Source organism: Anopheles bellator, chromosome 1 (genome assembly GCF_943735745.2).
Source record: "Anopheles bellator chromosome 1, idAnoBellAS_SP24_06.2, whole genome shotgun sequence".
NCBI classification, from domain to species: Eukaryota; Metazoa; Arthropoda; class Insecta; order Diptera; family Culicidae; genus Anopheles; species Anopheles bellator.
The window spans coordinates 39,118,586-39,143,264 of NC_071285.1; the positions used below are offsets into that span (position 1 = coordinate 39,118,586).

The window sequence follows — 24,679 nt, forward strand, 5'->3', positions numbered from 1 at the left end:
CGAGGAAAGATTTTTTGTATAGTTTTATAAACTTCGTTTGATAGGATTCTCGAGTGAATGCGAAGGTCATCTTTGTACGATGGCCTCCAACAGCTGTATGGTGGAAGTAACCTAAATATTGTTTCAAACAGGCACCTGCTGGCCTGGCGCATCATTTATTTTGATCGGTACATCTTTAAACGGGTTTATTTTCAGGCTGTGTGTGTTGCTCAATACAGGACCCCACATTAATGTTCTAAACGTTTAGATTTAAATTAACTTCTAAAGCAACCTCGAACATAAAACAATCAAAACTCTTCTTCGCCGTAAATAAATTCATCTGCCGAATCCACCGTATCTCCGGCCACCTCATCGTAGTCCCGCTCGAGGCAGGCTAGGTCCTCTCGGGCCTCTGAAAACTCGCCCTCCTCCATGCCTTCGCCAACGTACCAATGCACGAAGGCTCGCTTCCGGTACATCACATCGAATTTGTGGTTGAGCCTGGCCCACGCCGTCGAGATGGCGGTCGAATTCGAGAGCATACAGACGGCCCGCTTGGGTCTCGCCAGATCACTTCCCGGAAGTACAAATGGTGCTTGCTGGTTGATGCCAATCTTAAAACCCGTAGGACACCAATCGACAAAATTGATGTGACGCTTGGTTTTGATCGCGGCCACCGCTTCATTGGTATCTTTCGGCATGATGTCACCCCGGAACAGCATGCAGCACGCCATGTACTTGCCCATTCGCGGGTCACACTTTACCATAGTGTTCTCGGACGTGAAGCAGGCATTCGTGATCTCCGCCACCGAGCTACTCTCGTGCGATACCTTCGATGCGGATACTAGCGGCGCATAGGACACGAGCGGGTAATGCACACGGGGATACGGGACCAGGTTCGTTTGGAACTCATTCAAATCGACGTTCATCGTGCCCTTGAAGCGCAGCGAAGCCGTCGTCGAGGACACAACCTGCGCCACCAGCGCATTTAGGTCCGTGTAGTTGGGGCGATCGATTTGCAGCGTCTTCGAGCAAATATTGTACGTAGCTTCGTTGTCCATGATGAAACAGCAGTCGGACGTACTCATTGTTGCGTGTGTACACAGGACACTGTTGTACGGTTCGACCACGGACGTGGAGATCAGCGGGGCCGGATAGACGGCGAACTGCAGTTTACACTTTTTACCGTAATTCGTCGCAATTTGGTCGAGCAGTAGCGAAGTGAACCCTGAGCCGGTGCCACCGCCGAAGGAGTTAAATATAAGGAATCCTTGCAGCCCGTCACACTGTTCCGATAGCTTGCGCATCGTGCCCGAGACCTGCTCGATGATTTGCTTGCCAACGGTGTAGTGGCCACGGGCGAAGTTATTGGCCGCATCCTCCTTTCCCATGATCATGTACTGCGGATGATACAACTGTTTGTAGGCTCCTTTGCGGATATCATCGATGACGGACTCCTCTAAATCTATAAAAATGCTGCGTGGAACGACGCGTCCGGTTTGGGTGTCTTGAAAGAACGTCGCCATGTTTTCCTCCACTTTCGTGTTGGGTTCCATCATCCCGTCCGGCTGCACTCCGTGCTCCGTAGTGAGCAACTGCCAGCAAGCATTCCCAATCTGGCACCCGGCCTGTCCGATCTGTATCGAAATTACTTCACGCTGTGAACGGAACATGATCCATAGATGAGTTTTTTGGCACTTCGAAAAATTTGTACAAAACGAATGCGAACCATTTTGATCGAACGACAACGCTAACAGTTCAGGGCGATGAGAACAGCGGCCACATACGACGGAGAGCTATACTAAACTGCTGCAAAATCTAATACAATTTTCTACGACGAGTTGTATGGGTGTTGGCCAGGAAGCCAGGAAGATGAGGTCGTTACACTATTATACTGGATTTAGGGCAAATTTTAGACACCAAGACCTGAAGACCTACTCATTGGTAGTAGTGTTTATTGACAGCGAAAATAATCTAAATTGGCTTATCATGACCACTACATTTAAAGAATATTATTTTTAAATTGTATTTTATGTACTTGATTTTTATTTGAAACTAAAAATGCTTCATATTTTATGGAATGCCCGAAAATGTAGAAAATAAATTTGATGCTAGTTTATTTGAACACATTTCGCAAGTTCTTTCTACTACACCCTGCGATTGTTCTAACTGAATGTGTGAGGATATGGCGTAGCTTGACCAGAAGGCTTGATCCGCTATCAATACACATTACACGCATACTTAATCTCCTCACCAGGCGTTCAACGGACATATCTAATTCTGCATCAGTTTATAACTAGCAGCCCATCGATCACTAGCCCGTCGTTGATAAGGTGTTGATCGCTTGCGAACCATTATTTGCCTTTGTATATCCGTATTTAGTTGGCATTATCGGTCCATAAAATGGTTCGTATAGTTCATTTTTCCGATGAGTACAAGTTACCGACGTGCCAAAGCACTCATGGGTTATGTTGCGTTCACAGCTTGAAGTAATTTCGATGCAGATACGCAACCGACCGAATAAACGACCTATAAACAACGGGTTAGTGATCGATGGACAACTAGTTATAAACTGATGCAGAATTAGGTATGGTCTCAACCATAAACTCGATCTGATGTACCGGAAGCGAGCCTTCGTGCATTGGTTCGTTGGCGAAGGCATGGAGGAGGGCGAGTTTTTTGAGACCCGAGACGATCTCGAGCGGAACTACGATGAGGTGGCCGGATATACAGTGGATTCGGCATACGAATTTGTTTACAGCGAGGAAGAGTTTCAATTCACCTTAAAATAAAAAGCGTGTCATATGTTTACGTAATAAAGGATTTGGCGAATCATTAAAATATTGTTTTACTCACATCTTGATCACGCATGTTTCTGTTATAAACAAATGTTACAAAATAAAATCATGAGCGTTAAAATACTTCGGATGTGATGTGCCATAGCAAAACGATTTTACATACAAATTACACTTTATTCAATAACTTGTCCCATTTTGGTAGACATGTAGAAAGGTAAAAAACTTGAATGTTGTATTTAATGTATAAGTAAAGACACACAAAAAAACCTTCCCGTAGATGATGTAATTAAAGCAAACGCAAAAGACAAATGGCGAATGGAACGCGGGTTTGTGGTAAGAACGCATATGGAACTGCGTCTTCGGCACTGCGTACGCCTTCTCATGGATCGCCTAGAGTGTATATAAAGCTTCGTCGATCTCTAGTACAAAGAAAAGTGACTGTCCTTCGAACACGTAAACTAAACGAATTATGCATTTTTCAGTTATGTTGTACCTGCCACCGTTGGCCACCGCCAGTGGCCGCCGGTGCCAGTTGGCCACCGAAGTTACCTTTGGTTTCTCTTTTTTCGAAAATCTATGATCGTAACATTACGCAACTGTTTGATGATAAAACAACTGATAATGATGAATATTTTTTCAGCTTTCACCAAACCGATTTTCGTTTCGTATCATCTTCTAATCGTTTACGTGGCTTTGCACGTCTGGCTTGGCTTGGGTTAGAAGTTTTCGTTGAATCCAATCGTTTCCATTATCGCCAAATAACCGGAATTCGGCCTGATGTGGCTCTGCGGCCGTTTTCCGTCGCATTACTACATCATAAGAATTGATTTTTTGTTGGTTTACTGTGTACATTCTTTAGGCGACATTGAAATGCTCCCGGAATTTGCCATGTGTGGAATGAACATAACGTTACGATAGCGCACCGTGTCTTCGTGTTCTCTGCTTTCGTTCCCACACACTACGATATCGTATCTTATGATGAAGTGCACAACATGAGGTGGCAGTGGTTTGATCTTACTGGGTAAAGTAGAACCGATACAGGATGGTCGCCACTAGACCCAAAATTAGAGGCACTATCCATTGCTTCAATTGACTGAAAGATGATAAAACAATCATGTGATTAGATTGAGTGTGCACTGACTGGGATACGTCGCCGTCAGTATCAAAACATACTTGTCGTCCTTTTGATCGTTTTTCCATTCCGGTTCCTTCTTTACGGGAGTTTGTTTGCGTTCCGATTCGATGAGCTCGCCCACTTTAAACTTTTTCATCATCTCGCGTGCATCGCTGCTGTGGCCAACATCTTCGAAAGCTTCCGTCGCCTCCTTTCCGGCTTGTTCTAGTAGCACTTCTTCGCCACCCGGATGCTAAGAAAAAAAATACAAAAATCCCAAAAGCGTTCAAAATAAGGACGGTCTTACGCGCAGGTTTGTGTAGCATATGTTTTCATCAACTCTGAGGTACGCCTGAAGATAAGGTTCGAAAAAAAAGAGAATCTCCCATAATGACCAGTGCATCGAGGTGGCCTCCTGCACATCATCATGACAGTGATTCCTAATCTTATCAAACAGTCGGTTGGTCCCCTAAAAGGCCAGGCACGCTGACTCAGCATATTGCTAGGGCTTTGAAACTGATCGTAACTTAGCGATACGATGTATAAAAAAATCGTTTACCATTTGCTTTTATTATTTAATCTATCGTTCTTAAAATTATATTAAACAATTCGCAAATATCGATTCGCATAATATGATCGGTGTGCGGTTCGCATCACCTCCAACAAATACTTAAATCAGTGCATACTCGATTACCAGCGCGAGAAATGATAACCAAAACGTTACGTGCCAACCACTTATTAATTTTATAATGAGGCACGCGTAACTGTTTCTCAACACGATAGCGTTCAACTGCAACTGCAACTTCAATCTTCCTAGAGAACTTATCATACATCTCCTTGTTCATCGATAAACTGAATAATATACGGTTCAAAGTTCAAAGGCATGGCACACTGGCACGGTCTAATTAGTACTTGTGGTTGGTAATATAGAGACGTTGACAGCGTTGAGCTTCATTCGCCTCTTGTCTAATTGGTAGTGACTAAAAATCTGGTGCTGATGTTTTACGGTCAAGCACTGTAGTTCGACCGGCATCAATTTAGTTCAGCCACGAGCAGTAAATATTTATAAAATGCCGACCAGAACACACGAACACGAGAAGAGCTTGCTAAACCGCGTGGCTAGTCGATTTACGAAAGTATCTGCCACTGGAGGCTCCGATGTAAGGCAATCGTGGTTGGGTCACAATGGTAATGGTCAATAGAAATCGCTATTTTATTGCTAGCCCCCCGGTAGGTCCATAACCTTGAACTTTGTACTGGAGCATGATTTGCAACTTCACTGCGCACACACACATGCTTCGAAAACAGCGGAAGATGAAATTGCAAAAAGTACGTATTGTTTGCTATCACGCAGTCGTTGTAGCAGCTTTACGGCATAATCGCATCGACGACCTAAGAGCCACATCTTGCGGATAGTTTCGGGCTTTGCCGCAGGAGCATTGCGTACACCGTAAACACACACTCGGTGCTTGTTTAACATGCAAATGCCGCGGGGTCATGACGGAAGAGATGAACCGAAGATTGAGCTAATCTCTCGTATCCTCTCCCGCGCGTTACGCAATCGCTTTCTTTGGACCTCCTCGGTACCGACGGAGTTCGATGGCTCGGGTTCATTAACTCGTCTAACAGCTGGCGGGCCGAGCGTTCCAACAAGGCGAACAATTTAAAACCGATTAGAACTAAAACTTTACCTCGTTCAGGAACTCCGTTACATCGTAAATGTTATTGTGGATGACGATCCATGTCGATTTATTGGTGTTGTGCGCTTTCACCTCCGCCAGTGAGTACGTTTTCACTTCCGACATTCTGCGGCACTGATAATGACGGTGCTGAGGTGTGTTTTATTTGTCTAAATCGCGACGAGAAACGCGTATCGTGCTCCCGGTTTCTTGTGTGCTGTTTCCGTCCTCGAAATATCACCAGCAAGTTTATTATATTACCAGCGAACACGCAAATTTTTTGACATTTGAAATTTCTTTTCGCTGACACCGACTAACTAGATTTTTGAACCTAACTTTGAAACTTTGAACCTGAAACGTGAAGTGCTGACGAACATTTTTCATCGGCACTGGGGTGCCACACGGAGCGTAAAGACTCGATCGGACATTTCAGATAAATGCCAATTTTTTACGCTTATGCCAAAACGCTTATGTCTCAGCGGACACGTAAAAACCGTTAGCAAACGCTTTGTTTACAAACAGAGGATACTGTAAGTTCTTATTTGCTGGTGGTACAGCAACAACGTTTGACATTTCGATTTTATATTTTAATCCTGCAACACGAAGCGTAGACGGTCTGACGTTTTTACGCTCCGATTTACGCTCCGATTTACGCTCCGATTTACGCTCCGCGTGGCTCCCCAGCATAATGATGATTTGCCTGCTCGTCGAGCAATCGTCACCAGTTTGGCAGCACTGCTTTCAGTTCTCTACCATGTGGTTACGCTGCGTTACACGCATAGTAACGTTAGTTTGTTTATCCTGTGTGCGCCTGAAAGAAGTTTGGTTGTTTTTGCAAGTTTCGTTCGTATGGCACAGTTCTTAGGGAATTAAATGCCAACAATTTTTGGCGAGTGAGTGAGTGATACACATATCACCTGTTACAGCAAACCAAAAAATAGGCACGATGGAGCAAATCGTCGTCACTACTAACTTTGCCGAAAGTTGCTACTACGATCAGCAAAACCAAATCCGTTTTGACCCACCGGTGTACGAGCAACGATATTGCACCATTTTACGCCTGCTTGAATTGCGGTTTTGGAAGAACTCTTTCAAAAAGGTACAGTATTATTAACGATTGGCCAATCGGGCTTTAACACTGATGTTCCTTGTTTTTTACTTTGCAGATTGTAGAGTTCGGTTGTGCCGAGATGAAGTTTTTCAGATTGCTCCGCTCACTGTCCGCGGTTGAGAAACTGCTTGAGGTAACATAAGGTTAAGGCTAAAGGTTAAAGGGCACTAAAGCTGGTTTTACGTAGTAGCATTGTATTTCCCTGGTCTGTGATGGGTGGCCTTGTTGATGAATATGCAGGTTCAATCAAGGAATCATTCGTTCGACATTTTGGATTTCCAGTAACCACGTTGCATCCAAGATGATTAGGTGTGCATTTGTTAAATAAAACCTTCATCTACTTACGCGATGTTGAAAAGGTGCAAAACGCGCTACAATTTCATACTTCTTAGAATCTTCGTCTCCCCCGGTAAACGTTTCCGAAGGGTTAAACTGTGACTTTGACAGCAAAAATGGCGCTGTCAAAGTGCGCCTGACCGTCAAAACATGCAGAACCTCATCCCTTGCAGCGCTTTCACCAAACCAAAGTGTTAGCAGCGTACGGATGGCGGTTCTTCCTCTCTCCGACACGCGCTGACTTCTTTCCGGAGAGTCTAAAACAAACCATAAGTGCACACAAAACCCCACACAACAGTCACCAAGTCTGTTTTTCGTGGGCTCGTACTGTGCTCTGTTTCGCGCACCATTCATCCCCCTCGGCTGGCTGGCAGGCCTCGTGCAGCAATAAGTGCGAACGCGTGTGTAAAGCGCGAGAGTGTGTACGTGATCGGCGAGTTACTCAAAGGATCCGCCGTATCGCCTAACTTCGCGAAATGTTCTGTCGGCTCTTCTCATCCCACTAGTCACCCGGTGGATAATAATTATTGACGCTGTCGCTGCTGGGATTTACCGGTCCGGCATCACTTTACGCACACACACGCACGCACAAGTGCGCAACGATACCAGTTCCTCGCTCAGCGTCGGACGCACGGAAAGCCTACTTAGAAGGATCCAAGAAAGGACATCCACTTTGCTGCCATCTGCGGGGGACCGACTCAGCAGGTGTGGAGTTGAGCTCTTCTCTCCGTCATTAACACGGTCACACGGCGGTCCCTGTTTACGCGAGCGCCATGAGCGCGGAGGAGTTTATTTATAGCGCCATCGGCAGTGATAACGTGAACCACTTCGATTTGAACGTCATCGCCAACACGATCGCCAGTACGGATCGGTTGGTGCGGGCCAACAAGCAGCAGCGCGAGGAGAATGACAAGCTGAAGGAGAAGATCGCGTCCCTGCGCGAATCTGCACTGCAGATTAAGAACCTGTACGAGGCGGAGGTGGCCAAGTTTACGCGTAGCGAGGCGCAGCTTGAAAGTTATGTAAGCAAGTTCCGGCAGCTGGAGCAGCAGATCCTAGCGGCAGTCGGCGATAAGCTGGCGTGCGAGCATACGTTGGAGACGCGCACGGAGGAATTCGAGCAACGGAGCGAAGCACTCTCGCGACGGTATCATTCATTCGCCTGCGATCTAGTTCGCCAATACTACAAGACGCATAGCGAACAGCTGACGCCCAACGTTGACCCGCTACACAAACGACGCGATCTTGTGTCACATTTTGCGACTGTAGACAAGTGGGGGCTCTCCGTGCCAGAGGATGTACAGGAATCGTTGCAGCGTGGCCTTCTGCGATCTAAGCGAAAGAAACCACGAGATTCAAGAGACATGCGTGATCAGGAATGCCAAACAACTGCCGTCGATAGATGTCGGATGCGGGACAATCACACGAGCACCGAACCGTATCCGGTCCGACCAACGGTGCGTCACTGTTCGACGGATGTGGCTGATCTTCCGGGACAACCAGGAGTCACGGCTGTCGAACCCACGAAAGCTTTCTGTGACAAAAGCACCATGCACAGCATGTCAACAATCACCCGATCGACATGCACTTCCGCGTTCATTAAGCACGTGGACGTCGGCGTGAACTTTCCCGAGGTCACGCACAAATCGGTGGACGAAATTTTGCGAGAGTGTGTCCCGCTTCCACCCCTATTACTTTCGCCGATAAAAGAAATTGTCCCCTTGCGGGTGACGATCGAAACACAAACCGAATCCTCTGCTCAAGCCCAAGGTACGGCATGCCGACCGCCCGTCGCATCCTGCGGCACGATGACTGGATTGAAAAATATTCGAAAACGTATTGACTACCGGGAACTACCGGTAGGGGAGGCGTCGGATAGCCCGTATGTGTCGATTAAAAAGGAGGAACTTCCGTCCACTTTCTACCAAGCGGATGCGGGTAGAAAGGAGCGGATCAATCCGCACCTTTCCGCACTCTGGTCATTGCTGGGCGAAACTATATTCACAATCATAGAGAGTGGTCGTCGGTTGGATAGTCAGTGCTTTAACGTGCTAAACGATCACATGGCCTCGATACGCGGCATGCTAGAGGCGGACGGCCATCGATCGTCGATGCTGATGAGTGAAATGTTCTCGAACGTGCGCGAAACAGTAGTAGCGGCCACCGGCGTCACGAAGGACAGGACGTTCGCTCCGAACAATGCCTCGTCAACAGGAAGCTGCGCCGCAGTGCCACTAACCAATGATGACGGTAGCAGTGACAGTGGAAATGCGTGGGATTTTCGCACCACTGACGACACCATTAGTGCTGGAGGAAAGGAAAGTACGATTGATTTGTCCCAACCGTCGTTCAACTTATCTGGCACGAGACTTACCAAAGACATGAACCACAACGCCACTATCGCACCCAGTATCGCAGCACCAGTAAGCCAAGAAGCGGCACGGAATTCCAACGCCACACAATCGCAGGACGAACCAGTAAGAGATGGTAAGATGATGCTTCATATGTAGCTAAGTTCAGTTTATTTGATCTGGTTGTTTGAATTTAAGCCCTACATTCCGTCCAGATTAATAATCCAAATGGTTCCCGTCAATTAATGTTTCATTTGATTTTCCAGTGGCTCAAAGCTCCAGTGTCATTGAAAGGCGGAACTGCGATAAAACGCTGGACGATCTGGGACAATTAGTCACGGCAACTAGTTCACCTATAGAGGAAGATGAAATGGATGATCGAATAGCGCAAGAACTGCGAATGATGGAAGAAGGCGAGTGCGCCAGCCACCATAACTCGGAGCCGTTGGTGCTTTCAATCGAAAGGAGACCGCTCCCTACGATAATGCAACTACCGGTTGGTTGCACATACCCATCGGAAGAACCATCAAAACATCAGAACCCATTGGAAACGCTAGATAAGGTGGCAGAGTTACCCAGACGATCGGCGACACCGCCACCAGCATCCATGGCGTCTCCAGAGCATCCCTCTTCAACGGCTACGTTCCTTTCACCAATCAAAGTAAAAGAAACGAACGAGCTCGTGAAGGATCAGTTTAAAACACCAACACAGCTGCCAATCGGTAAGCGCCGTAAGCTGCGGTTACGACGATCAGACGAACCGCTTCTATCTCACCAATGGAAACGATCGCGTACGGAAGAACCAACCATGGGCTCGGGACGAGTTTCACCGTCGACCGAGTTCCTGCTGGAAGACGATTGGGATCTTAAGTTCTCGTCTATGCGAGCTGAAATGAATCCGATCGATGCGGATTTCTTTTCACCACTGTCACCCATCGGTGACGGTGACGCCTCAGAAGAAAGCCCAGATGGCGACGAGGACGGACGGCCAATGGAGGACGAAGAGGAAGTCGGATGTAAACTTGTTTCCTCTTTCGACCCATCAAAAGATGCCATCAGAGATTGTATAGAGGAGAGCGCAAAAGAATGCACTGATCTCGTCCGAGGAATTTCGGAGAACAGAAGACCACCTGAAACCAGAGAACCGGAGAACGTGTCAAGTCCACAGAACGGAGCTGCAGAAGAAAGCCGTACTGCTACTACGCTAGCACAACAACGGGTACTTAACGAAGAACGGCGATGTGTGACAAGCGAACCACTTGCAATCGATCACACAAAACAAGAAATATCACCGGTACCGGCGAATGAAGCTGCGCCTTTGTCTGTGACACCTTCACCAGTGCCAGATAGAACGGAAGAAGGGACGATTGTTGTAGAGTTAAATTCATCGGACAAAACGTGTGAATTGCAAATCGACGTACCGTTGGCAGCTTTGTCAGATTCCCCGGAAAGTCCTGCCTGGGACTCGCCGCTATCACCGCCGGCGCACGAAACAGGGTCGAGCACGTGTCAACTGTTAGCGGCACTATCCTCACCATCGACACATTCAATGGATTCTCCTCTTTCACCACCGATCGTTGCCAGTGGCAGTACTCCTTCGGCACGACCAATACCTCTGCAGCATGAAGCAAGCAAACTGTTCCTAATGCAATCGATACACGACTGGACACGAAAAGGTCCCCTTCTTTGCGCCATTAATGAATTTAAAAAAGAGCTTCGCATCGAGGTGATCCGTCGCATTGGGGGACAGTTGGTCGATCAAGAACAGAGTGCAATGCAAGCCATGACCGACGTTATACATCGTTACCTGCGCTCCGAGTGGACGGAAGAAACTGTCAGTGAGACGACCGCACAGATGTTGGCGTGCTGTCGCGATCCACGCACAATTTCGCTAACCGTGCTCGAGGTCGTTGCCAGCTACGGAAACATCAATCCGAATAACCTCTTCTCTTCACCAGCTCCGTGCGTGCCGTTAACACAGCAAATGTTGGTCCTGCTGGTGCGACGGCTTGGCCAAACGGTTGAATCCCTCGATGGTGTGATCATGCAAGAGCTGGATCGACGGATATTCACGCTCAAAACGGAACCCGTTTTGCTGCAAACGCTCGTTGCGATCACCTACATGTACGTAGCGTTGGAGGACAGTAAACCCATACCGCGTGGAATTTCGTACCACCAATTCAAATACCAGCGGTGCAATACCGCCCGATTGTACATTTTCAAGTGCCTGTACTATTTCGGCTTCAAGTGTGTCCCGCTAGTGTACCTGGTGATGCGAGCATTTCCTCACGCTCTACCGAAGCTGGGTAGTCCAATGTATGATCACAGCGACGCCATGGTCAACACCATTCGCACGGTGCTGATGAACTTCAACTACCTAGATGGGCCCAACACGTCTGACACGTCGGCCTACCGGAAGCGGGAAATGTACAACTTGCTAAAATTGACCTACGGTTACCAGCCCGGCAATCCGTCGTACGAGGAGCTGCTGGTGAACCTGGTCGAAAAGCTGCAGGCCAACAAGCTGCGGAACGTGTCGTACTCGCTGATACTGATCGCCAAACGGAAAGGGTACGAGTGGGCTCGAAAACACATCATCCAGCAACGGCTGCTACCGCTGCTAAACGACTACTTGCGGCAGTTCAAGACGAGCAGAACAACAGATGGATGCGAAACGGTGGCATTCAACAACGGGGCTACGTCCGATCGGATCGTGACATGTATCTTTACAATATCGTCAATCCTAAAAACGCAACCCTCGCACGAGGACGTTACGGGCATGATGCAAATTTTTACCACCGTCGTCCAGCTGTCGAATCATCACCAAAAAGTACAGGAAGCGGCCATTGCCGGAATTTTACGGTTGTCCCGTTTCGGCTACATCGATATCTGGGAACGGTTAAGCACGTGGCAGCCGGACTATCCGGTTAGCGATCGGATCAAACTGATGATGGCTACTCTCGTGCATCGCAAGGACCTGCGTTTCTGGACGCAGCTTCTCCAGAAACGTATCGTGTAAGGTCAACGTCTGTCCCGTGGCTGGCGTGCAAAAAAACTACCTCTATATCACCATTAATTTCTGTCCCAATTTGAACTCTACTTGAATTAGCTCCCTGCTCTTTCAGGGGACCCAATCCTTAACTAAGGGTTTTTTAATTTCCCCCCTCTTCCATTATTTAACAAAATTCTTGTTCCGGTTAATTTCTGTTTCGTGTTCCGAAACGACTTCTGTGATTATTATAATTGAAGCAACAAAAAACAACCGGCTTTGAGCACCTTGTCCCTATCGTAGGTTTCCTTTCGCGGGGCCTCTCGGCAAGAGCGAATCCTATAATAAATATGTACTGTATTTCCATTTCGAAACGACCAGCTTTAGTGTCATCCGTTCCGGGGTTGGGTTTGCCGTTTCTTCCGAAATATTATGATTTTGTGTATTTTAATCGGTTTTGTAGGTCGACATCGATGGCAGATTGTTAAGACAATGCCAACACCTGGTCAGGCCTCTGCTTGCGGATTATATAGCGCCCCGAGCCTCTCCTTTCACGGTTGAAGTTTGGCGAGGAGATATCTCGGTGGCTCACAATTGCCTCCAAGGTACGGACGTGGTGATCGGAATCGAAATGTAAGCACAACCGTTGAATTGCGGTAAACGGTTTTGATCGCAGACTGGGATGCTCTATTTATGGTTTGTACTTTGTAGCATTGAGCATTTGCATCAACCGGTGCTCGATAAGGTTCCAGAGAACGTGTTCGGTTTCATCAAACCGAAGGTGGCCCTCTTTTCGACACCGAATGCCGAGTACAACGTACTGTTTGATAGTTTACTGCCGAATGGGTTCCGCCACGATGATCACAAGTTCGAATGGACGCGAGCACAGTTTCAGGAATGGGCCAGCGATATCTGCAGCCGGTATCCGGATTATTGTGTCAAATATTTCGGCATCGGCCCACCACCGCTCAACTCCGAAGCGGTCGGGTACGTGAGCCAATTGGCTGTGTTTGTGCGGAAAGATTTTTTGGATAGCTTGTCCGAATCGATTGCACTCGCTCAAGAGCCAAGTGACATTCCAGTACCGGTAGCGGACACCGCAAGCCGACCGATCGCAGTATTGAACGAAGAAACAGATGAAATCCATCTCTTGTTCGATCCATCGGCCAGCGGTTCGCAAGAGCAAGAACCGGACAACTCTCGATTTGTGCATGACGACGTTGAAGCAGCACATGCGTGGAGACAAAATGAGGTTGAAAATTATGACCTGGCCGATGATTATGATGATGGTGATGACGACGAATACGACGAGGATGAGGAAGTGTTTCAAATTAACGTTCCCGAGGAGGAACTGCGTAGACAAAGAGTACGTAATGATAGTGGCAACTACGAAGAAGAAGAGATTCCGGAAGATTCAGTCTATGAGTTGATCTTCAGTTCGGCTTACCCCGTAACGCCGCCGGATGAGCGATCGCGCGAAAAACGTGTACAGGACGCGGCAGAGTATCAGTTTCGTATACTGCGTTTTATTAGTGACGACTATCTGGATGCCGAAAACGATCGCTTTCTTATTCCGCTGGAAACCATACGCAATGGTATGGTGACGGAGGAGATAGAAGTTGACGAGCTGCGTGAAATATTGTCAGCGGCTGGCTACAAAATCGTGGACGGTTTCGTCATGCTGGACGTGGAACAATCCTCGGATGAGGAGGACGTTGACTATGATTTCGATGGGAGTACCAGCTACGAACCGTGGCCAGAAGGGATCGCGGAAGGAAGTAACAATCAAGTAGTTGCAGGAGCAGCAGTGTGTCTCGCTGATGACGACGAGAAATGGGACTAGAGATCTGTGTGTTTGTTTTTTCATTATCATTTCATTCCTATTGAGTTGCGAAACACGAATTAACGAAAAAAGCGTACGAATAGAGAATTACTTTTGAACTTGTTGCGAATTGCAACATTACACCTGAATTACAGCGAAACGTTGTTTAGGTCCGATTTATTTTGCACGGACAGTACTTAATGTATTTTCCCCCAAAACACTCATTTACCTCACACCTTTAAGTTAATTTGATCCATTATCCATTTGATCCAAAACATTAATACACCAATGAATAGAAAAAAAAACCTTAATGAACGCGTTTGGAATTGTCGCAATCCGAAATGGCAAGAACTTTCCGGTAGTTCTAAAACACTTATCAATCTTGCGGAGCTTTAGGAGACAATGTTTGACGATGAAGCAGTCAGCAGAAGCAGCAGATCAGTCTTGAACTTAGACTCAATTCGAATCACTCCTAGCTACAGTGACTTGATATATTCGACTCAGGTGGCCCCTCTAGAAGAAGTCAGGCGTCACACCGTATTCGTCGATGATCACTTTGGCGGTCGGATCAGTCCTGTTTGATCATTTCCATTGCGAAACCGACAGATTAGTGAAAAATGGCACGTGACTCGTATACACATACTTTCAAACTTGGTTACAATTTTGCAAACATTATAAAATCGTTAGCTTCTGGGATGTGTTGATTAAGCTATAAGTGTTGCCTCCATTACGCATCACATTCATCATCTGGCACTTGCAATACTTCAGGTCATTATGACGAGGTGGGATATGTGGGATATTAAATCTATTCCCAAGGCCAACCGTCAGCACCCCAGTCACACTCACCGTAGACAGTTATTGAAAGTTTCATCATGCAAATCCGTTCTTCTACAACTCTTTATGTAACAACGATTACGTTTTCGTCGCACGGAAGCACGGATTAAAACAAGTTCTGCAAACCAACAAGGAAAACGTACCACATCGGGATGCGAAAATCAAAACCCTACCTTTCGCGGATTGTGTGATATCCGAAACCTCGCCAATCTCTATCGTCCGTTGCAAGTCAATAATGAATGTGCTATTCGTGTCCAGAAACAACCCACGTATGAATTCAAAACTACTTATCATTCTACGGCATGTCACTCCTTGTTTACTGAACGCCGGCAGTAGAGCGCGTTGGTCATGAGTTGCGCCGTCTGGCGAGCATTGTAGGCAAATAGTTCTCTGTGCAAAGAGCGGGGCGCGTGTCTTCTTCCACCCTTGTGCTGTTGAATAATCACACCTTCTTATCCACCGAAGTATATTTGCAAGTCATGGAACAAGTGAAGCAAAAGCTATATAGCATCTTCGACGAGGCAGTATGAATCTGCCGGGAAGCATTCAATCGTTCAGGAACCGTTGTCCAGATTGGACGCATTCGAGTTTTTGTCATTTCTAACATTTACCTCCATGGAACGTTGGAGTGGTCGGGTGGCCGTCGTGACTGGTGCCAGTTCCGGTATTGGGGCAGCGATCGCGAAGGATCTCGCCAAAGCTGGCATGATTACCGTCGGTTTGGCCCGTCGTGTTGAACGCGTCGAAGAACTACGCAAGGATCTGCCGGGACCGGCGGCTAAAAGGCTGCACGCCATCAAATGTGATGTGTCGAGCGAAGCGGATGTAGACACGGTTTTCAAGACTATCGAGCAAAAGTTCGGTGGGTGTGACGTGCTGATCAACAATGCTGGAATCATTCGAAGGACCAATCTGCTGGACGTTGGAAATACGGCAGACCTAAAGGCCGTGCTGGATACCAACGTCACCGGGTTGGTACTGTGCAGTCAACGAGGGTATCAATCGATGGTCAAAAGATCGGTTGATGGACACATCGTCCACATCAGTAGCGTCGCTGGCTTTATCATACCGAACTTTCCAAAGATGAACGTCTATCCCGCGTCCAAACACGCCGTCAGAGCCATCACGGAAACGATGCGCCAAGAGATGAGAGATGCTGGAAAGAAGATCAAAGTTACGGTTAGTATCGAGTGCCTTGTGGGAAAAACTACGAAATCTCCGGCAAACGCGTCTAAATCTTCGGTGCGCTTTACTTTTTTTTCTATAGAGCATCAGTCCGGGTGGAGTGAAAACAGAAATTATAGGGGGAGCCGAACTGCCCCCAAATATGCCTCTGCTAGAATCGGAGGATATTTCGCAAGCCGTCCTGTACACGCTGGGAACACCGCCGCACGTGCAAGTTCACGAAATTATTATCAAACCGATCGGAGAGATGTTGTAGAATCGTGTTCTTTGCTTTTATTTGATACCTAACATTCTGTTGTTCCAAATGAATAAACTCGGTATAAAAGGAAGATTTGATTTGATTTTTGTGACGTATGACTTGTGAGAAAATCGAAATCTAATTGCATACTATTTGCCTGATTTAATAAAAGTGAACTCCATTACAATATACTACACTCCATTTCATTATATAAGATCAATTCAATTGCTTATCATACCTTTCAAATTATCATTCCAACTCTCTGATGATAACGAGTGTCGGCCAACTGGAACCCACGACTGCTAAATGCCATGAATCAAAAGACAATGTAACAGAGTGTTAGTTTGATGGCCTGACGCAATTTAGTAGTTCTACACAATACATTGCCTCTCATTGCGTGGCTCTATGGCGTCTATTGGGGCAAATGTAATCTGCAAGTCACCGAAGAAACGTGATATTGAAAAGTTGCCACTCATAACTTCCACGAGCAATCAGTAGCCTAACTAAAACCGACCAGGTGGGACAGTTTTGAAATTGGAGCTTAAAGATTCCTCTCATTATGGAGCGTTGGAACGGTCGTGTAGCTGTCGTGACTGGTGCTAGTTCCGGTATTGGAGCAGCGATCGCGAAGGATCTCGCCAAAGCCGGCATGATTACCGTTGGTCTAGCCCGCCGTGTTGAACGCGTTGAAGAGCTACGAAAGGATCTGCCGGAAGACGCGGCTAAAAGGCTGCACGCCATCAAGTGTGACGTTTCAATCGAAGCGGACGTAGACGCTGTGTTTAAATCGATCGAGGAAAAGTTCGGTGGATGTGATGTGCTCGTTAACAATGCCGGAATCGTGCGTATGGTAAATTTGCTGGATGTGGGAAACTCATCCGATATCAAAGCTGTGCTAGATACCAATATTACCGGTTTGGTGCTATGCAGCCAGCGGGCATACCAATCGATGGTCAAACGGTCAGTTGATGGACACATCGTTCACATTAGCAGCATCGTTGCCCACCAGGTACCGGGCCACCCGAAATTAAACGTGTATCCTGCTTCCAAACACGCCGTCAAGGCCATCACGGAAACGATGCGCCAAGAGATGAGAGATGCTGGAAAGATGATCAAAGTTACAGTAAGTTTCAGCTGCGTTTTGTATTTTCATGTTTGAGAACACTTCCGATTTTATATCTTTGATGCAGAGCATCAGTCCCGGCGGCGTCAGAACGGAGATCCTAGAAGGAGTTGGGTTACCTAAGGATATGCCCATGCTAGAACCGCACGACATTTCCGAGGCTGTCCTATATACACTCAGTACACCTCCACGGGTACAAGTGCACGAAATCATCATCAAGCCGGTCGGAGAACGGGTCTAAAAGGGTATTGGTGAGCCTAGTTCGTGGATGCAGTTCGAAACATAATAAATCGAGCATAACAAAACCTTTTATTCTATTTCAACACGGGTCAGCGTATATCACGGGTTGGGGGTATTATAGAAAACATCTGGATCCTCTATGGAGTGGAGTTGTCATCAACTCGTATGGAAGGTTTGGCGTGAAACATCTGATGAGCGTGATAACGAGGATTAGATACCGACGTGTGTCACATGGCTTGTCCTTGTGTATCGTTGATAAAGTTCGCGATCAAATCTGAAGCAATATGATGCAATATGTGACGCATTCGGTCGCCCTCTTAAGTGGTGGATTTGGGTTTGCGCCCGAAATAGCTGCCCACTTCAGAGTTGCGCAATATTTGTTGATGTTTAGGCCGAACAGGAAACCTCCCGGGCCGGTCAATTGACCTTGAACACGCTGCGAGAGCGTTCTCGCCGTGAATTCATATTGCTGTTTGGCTTCGAGTAGAGAGTACAGCAACCAGCAACATGTTTTGGTGGTCGACTAAATTGGACTAACTATCTACGAATGATTCGTATTTTGCTTCTCTCCACTCTTGGCCCTTGGGATTCAATTCAAAGAACCGAAATAAACATTTAAGATATTCTTTATATAAATAATTGAATTTTATTTTCATTGATTTTGTTTTTATGACTCGTTTGAAATTGTGTCAAATATTCAACATTTTAATGAGGGAGAACCCATGAGAGGTTTTGAACAGTTTTGTAACAATTACACTGAGCTCTTCCTATGACGACCTAGTGTGTATGTGTATGTATGCTCAATGTGCGTAGATACCTTATCATTTCGTGGAGTGATTTGAGGTAGCTCACCATAGCCATCCTATCTCCATCGTACCGATAAGAGCCTTGCCCGATTTCGGACCGTAATGAAGTTCTCCGTTTCGCTACGATTATGTTTTGTTAAAATCGATTATTAAGGAAGGTTCTTTCGCTAACACACATTAGTAGAATTCTAATTTGCAAGTCACCAACCAGTCACCAGCTAACGTTTTTGAGCTCGTCGCTATATAGCGTCAACATGCAGTGGTCAGAGAACCAATCGTGACCGAGAAAATTATCGAGTTTCGTTTGTTTTCATTAACTTATTCTATTTTTACGCTGTGGATCGTTGGAATGGTGGAGTGGTGGATTTGTAATTTTGTTTTTTTTTTAAAGAACTTGATCATGATTATGCATAAATGTAGTATGATTATACACAAGGAAAATCCGAATCTTATAAAGCGACAGATTATGCAATGTTCTCCGCCTTTCCCTATCGCTAAGAGTCGTGAGCAACGAACGAATTCAGACACACGCTCTCTAGCATCTTCTCAACACATTCGGTCGTTTGTAATCTGCAAGTCATCAATAAGCCGAAGATCTTGCGCTGGGCGTTGAAGAACCTCCGGCTCACATATCTCCCGTAGTGCCGAAGAGAGATTCAGTCGTTCAGAAACCGCGATCGAGGTGTGAAGCTCGTTCATTCCGCTGTATTTTCGCTTTCTAAGTCATGGAGCGTTGGAATGGTCGTGTGGCAGTCGTGACCGGTGCCAGTTCCGGTATTGGAGCAGCGATCGCGAAGGATCTGGCCAAAGTCGGAATGATTACCATTGGCCTCGCCCGTCGTGTTGAACGCGTCGAGGATCTACGAAAGGACCTGCCGGAAGACGCGGCTAAAAGGTTGCACGCCATCAAGTGTAACGTTTCAATCGAAGCGGAAGTAGACGCTGTGTTTAAATCGATCGAGGAAAAGTTCGGAGGATGTGATGTGCTGGTGAATAATGCCGGAATCATGCGATCGACCAATCTACTAGATGTTGGAAACACATCCGATATTAAAGCCGTACTGGACACCAACGTTACCGGATTAGTGCTGTGCAGTCAGCGGGCGTATCAATCGATGGTCAAACGATCGGTTGATGGACATATCGTTCATATTAGCAGCATTGCTGGCCACATGGTACCGAATTTCCCGAAATTAAACGTTTACTCAGCATCCAAACACGCCGTCAAGGCCATTACGGAGACGATGCGCCAGGAGATGAGAGAAGCGGGAAAGAAGATTAAAGTTACGGTAAGAATCAGTGGCATTTTATGGTTCCAACTTTAAAATATGGTTACATTGTTCTCTTTTCACCACAGAGTGTTAGCCCCGGTGGAGTTAGGACGGAATTTCTAAATGATACAGGAATAGAGATATCAGACGATTGGCCAATGCTGCGATCAGAGGATGTCTCCGATGCTGTCCTTTACACGCTGGGAACACCGCCCCATGTTCAAGTGCACGAAATCATTATCAAACCGATCGGCGAAGCGATGTAAGACAATTCCGAATCTCCAAACATGCATATATTAAGTGCTATCAACTATAGTATTTCTGTATGTTATTCTGTTATGAAACAAACTGCTTTATGTAATAAATAACCAGATAACAGACATTCAGATTGTTTTTTACTGGCCACTTGGGCTTGGAGCTTGAACGCAAAAATTTGATGCAGTAATACACTGGAACATCGTAAACAGCGGTACCTGTAGCTTCCCGGCACTCCTTATCTTCAGCGACGAACAAATTTAGACGATCAATTTTGGAGAGACGTTTATCTATGAGAGAACTCGTAGAGCTACCCTCCTCTATTCGCTCACCATTACGGCCTGATATGCCCACATCCAGAGTACAGCATAAAATTCCACTACCGGAACATTAGCCTTTACCCTTTCGCTGACGCCTCCCCAACATGTACGGTTGTTTCTAATCTGCAAGTCATCAATCAGCCGAAGATATCGCGTTGCGAATTAGAGTGAAATACGCACCGTAGCGACGAGCATTCGTTTAGTCATTCAGAAACCGCCATCGAGGTGTGAAGCTCGTTCAATTCGCTGTTATTGATTTTTTTTAACTTTTCGCTTTCGAAGTCATGGAGCGTTGGAACGATCGTGTAGCAGTCGTGACCGGTGCAAGTTCCGGTATTGGAGCAGCGATCGCGAAGGATCTGGCCAAAGCCGGAATGGTTACCATCGGTCTGGCGCGTCGGGTTGAACGCGTCCAGAATCTACGAAAGGACCTGCCGGAAGACGCGGCTAAAAGGCTGCACGCCGTCAAGTGTGACGTTTCAATCGAAGCGGAAGTAGACGCTGTGTTTAAATCGATCGAGGAAAACTTCGGTGGATGTGATGTACTAGTAAATAATGCAGGAATTATGCGACCAGCTAATCTATTGGACGTTGGAAACACATCCGACATTAAAGCCGTACTGGAGACCAACGTGACCGGATTAGTGCTGTGTAGTCAACGGGCGTATCAATCGATGGTCAAACGATCGGTTGATGGACACATTGTCCACATCAGTAGCATCGCTGGACATATTCTGCCGAGTTTTCCGAAAATCAATATCTATCCAGCTACTAAGCATGCTGTGAGGGCCATCACCGAAACGATGCGCCAGGAAATGAGAGATGCTGGGAAGAAAATAAAGGTTACGGTAAGAATTATTGTTTACATTAAATTAGACACTGTCGATAATATTTTATTTATAAACCGGTTCGCGTTTGCTGTCTCCCTGTGCAGAGTGTTAGTCCTGGCGCTGTGCTGACGGAAATTTTCGAGGGATGGGACCTTCCCGCGGACATGCAAATGCTGCAGCCAGAAGATATTTCGCAAGCCGTTCTGTACACGTTGAGTACGCCACCACGGGTACAAGTGCACGAAATCATCATTAAGCCGGTGGGAGAAATCTACTGAATTAAGCTGCACAGCATCAGTATCTGGGTTTGTAGAACTACATAATAATGTGAGCACAATGATGTTAATGTCAGCGACGGAACCTGTAATTTCTGGTGTTAGTCCAACGATGCGTTATGGCAAATAAATAAAAGTTTACGCACTTGATTTAACCGTTGCCATATTTTAAACAGATCTACAGATGACCGCCGGTTTACATTTATCAACGATTCCAGGTTACTCCTAGCACGTTCCCTTATTATTAACTTCGCCTTCGAGTTCGTGACCTTAATAACTATGAAATCTCACCATCCTCAACTTAGATTTATTGAGATAAAAATATATTCAACACTAGATATACCACACCAGTCGTTTGCTGTAAACAATTTTTTTGTTGCACATATCAACGGTCTGGAGTGCCCAACCTACGATTCATAGATCAATAGATCACATTCTGAGCAACATTTGCCGTTTTGGCCTAAATTTCTTCACGGAAACAAGGACCAGTCATTTTGACTAGTATGGTATAAATCTCAAAAAAAATTTTTTTTTTACTAACATATATCGCGAAAAAAAATTATTTATGAAATGTTTTCTTTACTTAGAGCTATTAAAAGTCATGACATCCTTTCGGGGAAAAAAATTATATTTATACTATACCGAAAATAATTATAAAATTATAATTATACTGAAAATGCAGGCAATAAAAAGAAAAAAATCTCTGCCTCTGCTGCTATATTTCGTCGCCATCATAACCGTTGCCTCTGCGTCCGATGATGCATCGCGCGGTACATGCTTTTCTCCCCTCCGATCTAACCTTTGGCTGCTAGACAATTGCACCGGGAGGTTGCATTTATTCCGGTGGCGTATCGAAACATCTGCTGGTGTGCCAGCAGATTCACTAATCACGGCCAAAAACCCCACGTAGGGCACAAGCTGATCAATGTTCAGGATTCATGTGTTGGTTTTACGCGGCTATTGAATTCAGGATTGGGCCAAGCATACGCCGTACTTCTGGCTCACAATGGTATCCGTAAGGGAGAGTCCTCGTAGGAGCCTACGGTAGGACACGGCGCTGTGTCAGTCCCAAACCGTTGCACAATCACTCGCACAAGAACAGACCAGGTACGAAAGCATGGCGAGGTGTATGTAAATCTATACCCTTCGATTGTCCTTTTCGTGGTGGTTTGACTCTCTCCGCATTGCTGGGTCACACCCGTCAGAATTACTATCCCCTGCAAATGGTGTCCTGAATGTTTACAGAACCCAGATCAGACGCGGACCGATGTGTATCACAGTTTACGGTAATCCTGATGAGAATATTGACCCATTTGCAAATTTATCGGTAAAATAGAAACACACTAGTTGAGGGTTGCTAAGTTATAGAGAATCATGCCACATTAAAAGATGAAGGGCTTTTTACAATTTAACTGCAACTTTAAAAAAAACTGATCACCAGAGACGGTAGTTGGTCAGGATAATTGATATTTCAGAAAAGCAACTAATATTTTAATGCTAGTTAAATGCTGCTGATACTTTCGATATTTCGAACCATGATGAATGTCCTGATTTTATCGAAAACTACACACTCTTGGCACCGCACGGACCATTGACCAATAGTCACCAGCAGCTGCCGAGTCCCCTAACGGCTAAGCACTGAGGCGAATGCGATTTGTTCGACCTCATTTTCCTATTCCGCACGTAAATCAGACTCTCTCCGCAATCGAACGTCCTTACGGGACATTGTTTTTGACGCCCACCAGGCCTGCGATCGGGTTTGCCGACCCGCGCTTCCTGTCCAGTTCACTCCCTCGGGGAGTTGCAACTGCAACCGCTCGTTAAGGGATCGTTGTCAACAGATGTACGCCGTCATGTTAACACTTCATAGCCGGTTTGGGGCGAATGATTAATTGAATGGCCATCGCAACGACAAATTTGGCTGCGCGAGGTGCGTGTTGTACCGATTTGGAACACCTCTTGATGGTTATCAGCGAATTTGTATTTTAGAACGGGAACATATTATTTATTATGTGCGTGTTGAGCTGCCCTACTCAGTGTCTTATGTGGATTCTATTGGTCTGTTGTCTTTTATGTTTTTTTTTCTTTTATTTTTACAGTGCCTCGCTTTGTCGTCTCTTGTTGAATGTCCGTTAGTGTCCCGTATCAGGCCGTTTCTTCTTCGTCCCGATCGCCAGGTTTTCCGGTTCATTGAGTTCAGCGTAGGAAAAAAAAGCTAGACCCCAAGTGGCCAAGTGTAATGTCCGAGCAACCGACAAGGGCACGCATCATTGGGCAAGAACAAACGCGATCGCGTTTTGCCCGATGCGGTGGTGTGGAGTGCGCCGGATGCACCACGTGACACTCTGGTGTCGATGCGCGGCTGGGGCCGCGGAACCTCTTCATCGCTTGCGGACCGGAACCCCGATACCTGTCGGACGGGTCGGAACCGTGATGGCCGAGGTCAGGAATATCAACGGACGCTGCAGAAGAGCAGAATGGCCAGCGCAAGCGTCAAACGTGAAAGCATTCGATTAAACAATGCGCCTGGTTACTTCTGGTGGTAAACGTGAAAAAATGTGGATCGTTACCTCACCGTACACCGTCCACACTCCACAAACGGACTCCAACTGATGCGACCCAAAACAGGGTACACAACATATTTCACACACAGAATGTACATATTGACGGAGTTATGTAACGAAAATCGGTTGATCGGAGGATCAACCACTACGTGCATCAAGTCGATCGTTCGCAGGACGAAGATCTCGCCAAGCTTCTTCCACCACGCGACACCCGTTTTAGATATTTTGAATTCCACTGGGTCCACAAAACTTGTTGTTTGCCTAGCTTTCTCCTAGCCGTTTCAGGGTTGTCCCGTCCGTCGTCCCTTCGGCTCTTCGAAGATCGGACGCACACAAGCACAGGTAAGGGTTTTTAATGTTTCAACCGTTCCCTTTTCGGTGCTTGTTTTTTTTCTCTCCCTCCGCCCTTTACATACATTAGAGGTTTTCGGTTTAGTCCTTGTATTTTTCGTCTATTTAATCGGACAATTAAACCGAACGACCGACCGAGCGTGCGGTAGTGGAAAAACCCGAAAGCGTTTCAACCGAAAACCGGAACCCCCGGATTCTACATCGGCCT

At 46.4% G+C, this 24,679-nt stretch overlaps 8 protein-coding genes across 8 annotated transcripts; 6 read left to right on the plus strand and 2 right to left on the minus strand.

Moving 5' to 3' along the window:
* Positions 1-152: 152 nt before the first annotated feature.
* LOC131206218 (tubulin alpha-8 chain-like) lies at positions 153-1,786 on the minus strand. Its single transcript, XM_058198683.1, has 2 exons — positions 1,709-1,786; positions 153-1,637 (listed from the first exon to the last, which is right to left on the minus strand). Exons 1-2 carry the CDS (start codon positions 1,709-1,711, stop codon positions 288-290), a joined length of 1,353 nt encoding a protein of 450 aa, XP_058054666.1. The 5' UTR covers positions 1,712-1,786; the 3' UTR covers positions 153-287.
* Positions 1,787-2,919: 1,133 nt separating this feature from the next.
* On the minus strand, positions 2,920-5,862 carry LOC131206221 (cytochrome b5). Its single transcript, XM_058198685.1, has 3 exons — positions 5,583-5,862; positions 3,951-4,144; positions 2,920-3,870 (listed from the first exon to the last, which is right to left on the minus strand). The coding sequence occupies exons 1-3, from the start codon at positions 5,694-5,696 to the stop codon at positions 3,792-3,794; spliced, it is 387 nt and encodes a 128-aa protein (XP_058054668.1). The 5' UTR covers positions 5,697-5,862; the 3' UTR covers positions 2,920-3,791.
* Positions 5,863-6,477: 615 nt separating this feature from the next.
* Positions 6,478-14,460, plus strand: LOC131210697 (uncharacterized). Its single transcript, XM_058204016.1, has 4 exons — positions 6,478-6,669; positions 6,737-6,814; positions 12,821-12,990; positions 13,069-14,460. The coding sequence occupies exons 1-4, from the start codon at positions 6,517-6,519 to the stop codon at positions 14,198-14,200; spliced, it is 1,533 nt and encodes a 510-aa protein (XP_058059999.1). The 5' UTR covers positions 6,478-6,516; the 3' UTR covers positions 14,201-14,460.
* On the plus strand, positions 7,791-12,664 carry LOC131206386 (little elongation complex subunit 1). Its single transcript, XM_058198920.1, has 2 exons — positions 7,791-9,504; positions 9,635-12,664. Exons 1-2 carry the CDS (start codon positions 7,791-7,793, stop codon positions 12,385-12,387), a joined length of 4,467 nt encoding a protein of 1,488 aa, XP_058054903.1. The 3' UTR covers positions 12,388-12,664.
* Positions 14,461-15,528: 1,068 nt separating the features above from the next.
* LOC131210594 (farnesol dehydrogenase-like) lies at positions 15,529-16,527 on the plus strand. Its single transcript, XM_058203903.1, has 2 exons — positions 15,529-16,192; positions 16,281-16,527. Exons 1-2 carry the CDS (start codon positions 15,629-15,631, stop codon positions 16,452-16,454), a joined length of 738 nt encoding a protein of 245 aa, XP_058059886.1. The 5' UTR covers positions 15,529-15,628; the 3' UTR covers positions 16,455-16,527.
* Positions 16,528-16,956: 429 nt separating this feature from the next.
* On the plus strand, positions 16,957-17,848 carry LOC131206384 (farnesol dehydrogenase-like). The gene is made up of 2 exons (XM_058198922.1): positions 16,957-17,559; positions 17,627-17,848. Exons 1-2 carry the CDS (start codon positions 16,996-16,998, stop codon positions 17,798-17,800), a joined length of 738 nt encoding a protein of 245 aa, XP_058054905.1. The 5' UTR covers positions 16,957-16,995; the 3' UTR covers positions 17,801-17,848.
* Positions 17,849-19,278: 1,430 nt separating this feature from the next.
* LOC131210065 (farnesol dehydrogenase-like) lies at positions 19,279-20,248 on the plus strand. The gene is made up of 2 exons (XM_058203261.1): positions 19,279-19,894; positions 19,963-20,248. Exons 1-2 carry the CDS (start codon positions 19,331-19,333, stop codon positions 20,140-20,142), a joined length of 744 nt encoding a protein of 247 aa, XP_058059244.1. The 5' UTR covers positions 19,279-19,330; the 3' UTR covers positions 20,143-20,248.
* Positions 20,249-20,722: 474 nt separating this feature from the next.
* Positions 20,723-21,626, plus strand: LOC131211406 (farnesol dehydrogenase-like). The gene is made up of 2 exons (XM_058204852.1): positions 20,723-21,299; positions 21,386-21,626. Exons 1-2 carry the CDS (start codon positions 20,736-20,738, stop codon positions 21,557-21,559), a joined length of 738 nt encoding a protein of 245 aa, XP_058060835.1. The 5' UTR covers positions 20,723-20,735; the 3' UTR covers positions 21,560-21,626.
* The last annotated feature ends 3,053 nt before the right edge of the window (positions 21,627-24,679 follow it).

Bases quoted from the DNA above. Each gene is read 5' to 3' on its own strand.
- LOC131210594 (XM_058203903.1), top strand. From the start codon at position 15,629: ATGGAACGTTGGAGTGGTCGGGTGGCCGTCGTGACTGGTGCCAGTTCC. The intron at 16,193-16,280 runs GTTAGTATCGAG...TTTTTTCTATAG, and splicing joins GAAAGAAGATCAAAGTTACG to AGCATCAGTCCGGGTGGAGT.
- LOC131206384 (XM_058198922.1), top strand. From the start codon at position 16,996: ATGGAGCGTTGGAACGGTCGTGTAGCTGTCGTGACTGGTGCTAGTTCC. The intron at 17,560-17,626 runs GTAAGTTTCAGC...TCTTTGATGCAG, and splicing joins GAAAGATGATCAAAGTTACA to AGCATCAGTCCCGGCGGCGT.
- LOC131206386 (XM_058198920.1), top strand. From the start codon at position 7,791: ATGAGCGCGGAGGAGTTTATTTATAGCGCCATCGGCAGTGATAACGTG. The intron at 9,505-9,634 runs GTAAGATGATGC...TTGATTTTCCAG, and splicing joins GGACGAACCAGTAAGAGATG to TGGCTCAAAGCTCCAGTGTC.
- LOC131210697 (XM_058204016.1), top strand. From the start codon at position 6,517: ATGGAGCAAATCGTCGTCACTACTAACTTTGCCGAAAGTTGCTACTAC. The intron at 6,670-6,736 runs GTACAGTATTAT...TTTACTTTGCAG, and splicing joins GGAAGAACTCTTTCAAAAAG to ATTGTAGAGTTCGGTTGTGC. The intron at 6,815-12,820 runs GTAACATAAGGT...TCGGTTTTGTAG, and splicing joins CGGTTGAGAAACTGCTTGAG to GTCGACATCGATGGCAGATT.
- LOC131211406 (XM_058204852.1), top strand. From the start codon at position 20,736: ATGGAGCGTTGGAACGATCGTGTAGCAGTCGTGACCGGTGCAAGTTCC. The intron at 21,300-21,385 runs GTAAGAATTATT...CTCCCTGTGCAG, and splicing joins GGAAGAAAATAAAGGTTACG to AGTGTTAGTCCTGGCGCTGT.
- LOC131206221 (XM_058198685.1), bottom strand. From the start codon at position 5,696: ATGTCGGAAGTGAAAACGTACTCACTGGCGGAGGTGAAAGCGCACAAC. The intron at 4,145-5,582 runs GTAAAGTTTTAG...TTTTTTTCTTAG, and splicing joins TAACGGAGTTCCTGAACGAG to CATCCGGGTGGCGAAGAAGT. The intron at 3,871-3,950 runs GTATGTTTTGAT...ATCATCTTTCAG, and splicing joins AACGATCAAAAGGACGACAA to TCAATTGAAGCAATGGATAG.
- LOC131210065 (XM_058203261.1), top strand. From the start codon at position 19,331: ATGGAGCGTTGGAATGGTCGTGTGGCAGTCGTGACCGGTGCCAGTTCC. The intron at 19,895-19,962 runs GTAAGAATCAGT...TTTTCACCACAG, and splicing joins GAAAGAAGATTAAAGTTACG to AGTGTTAGCCCCGGTGGAGT.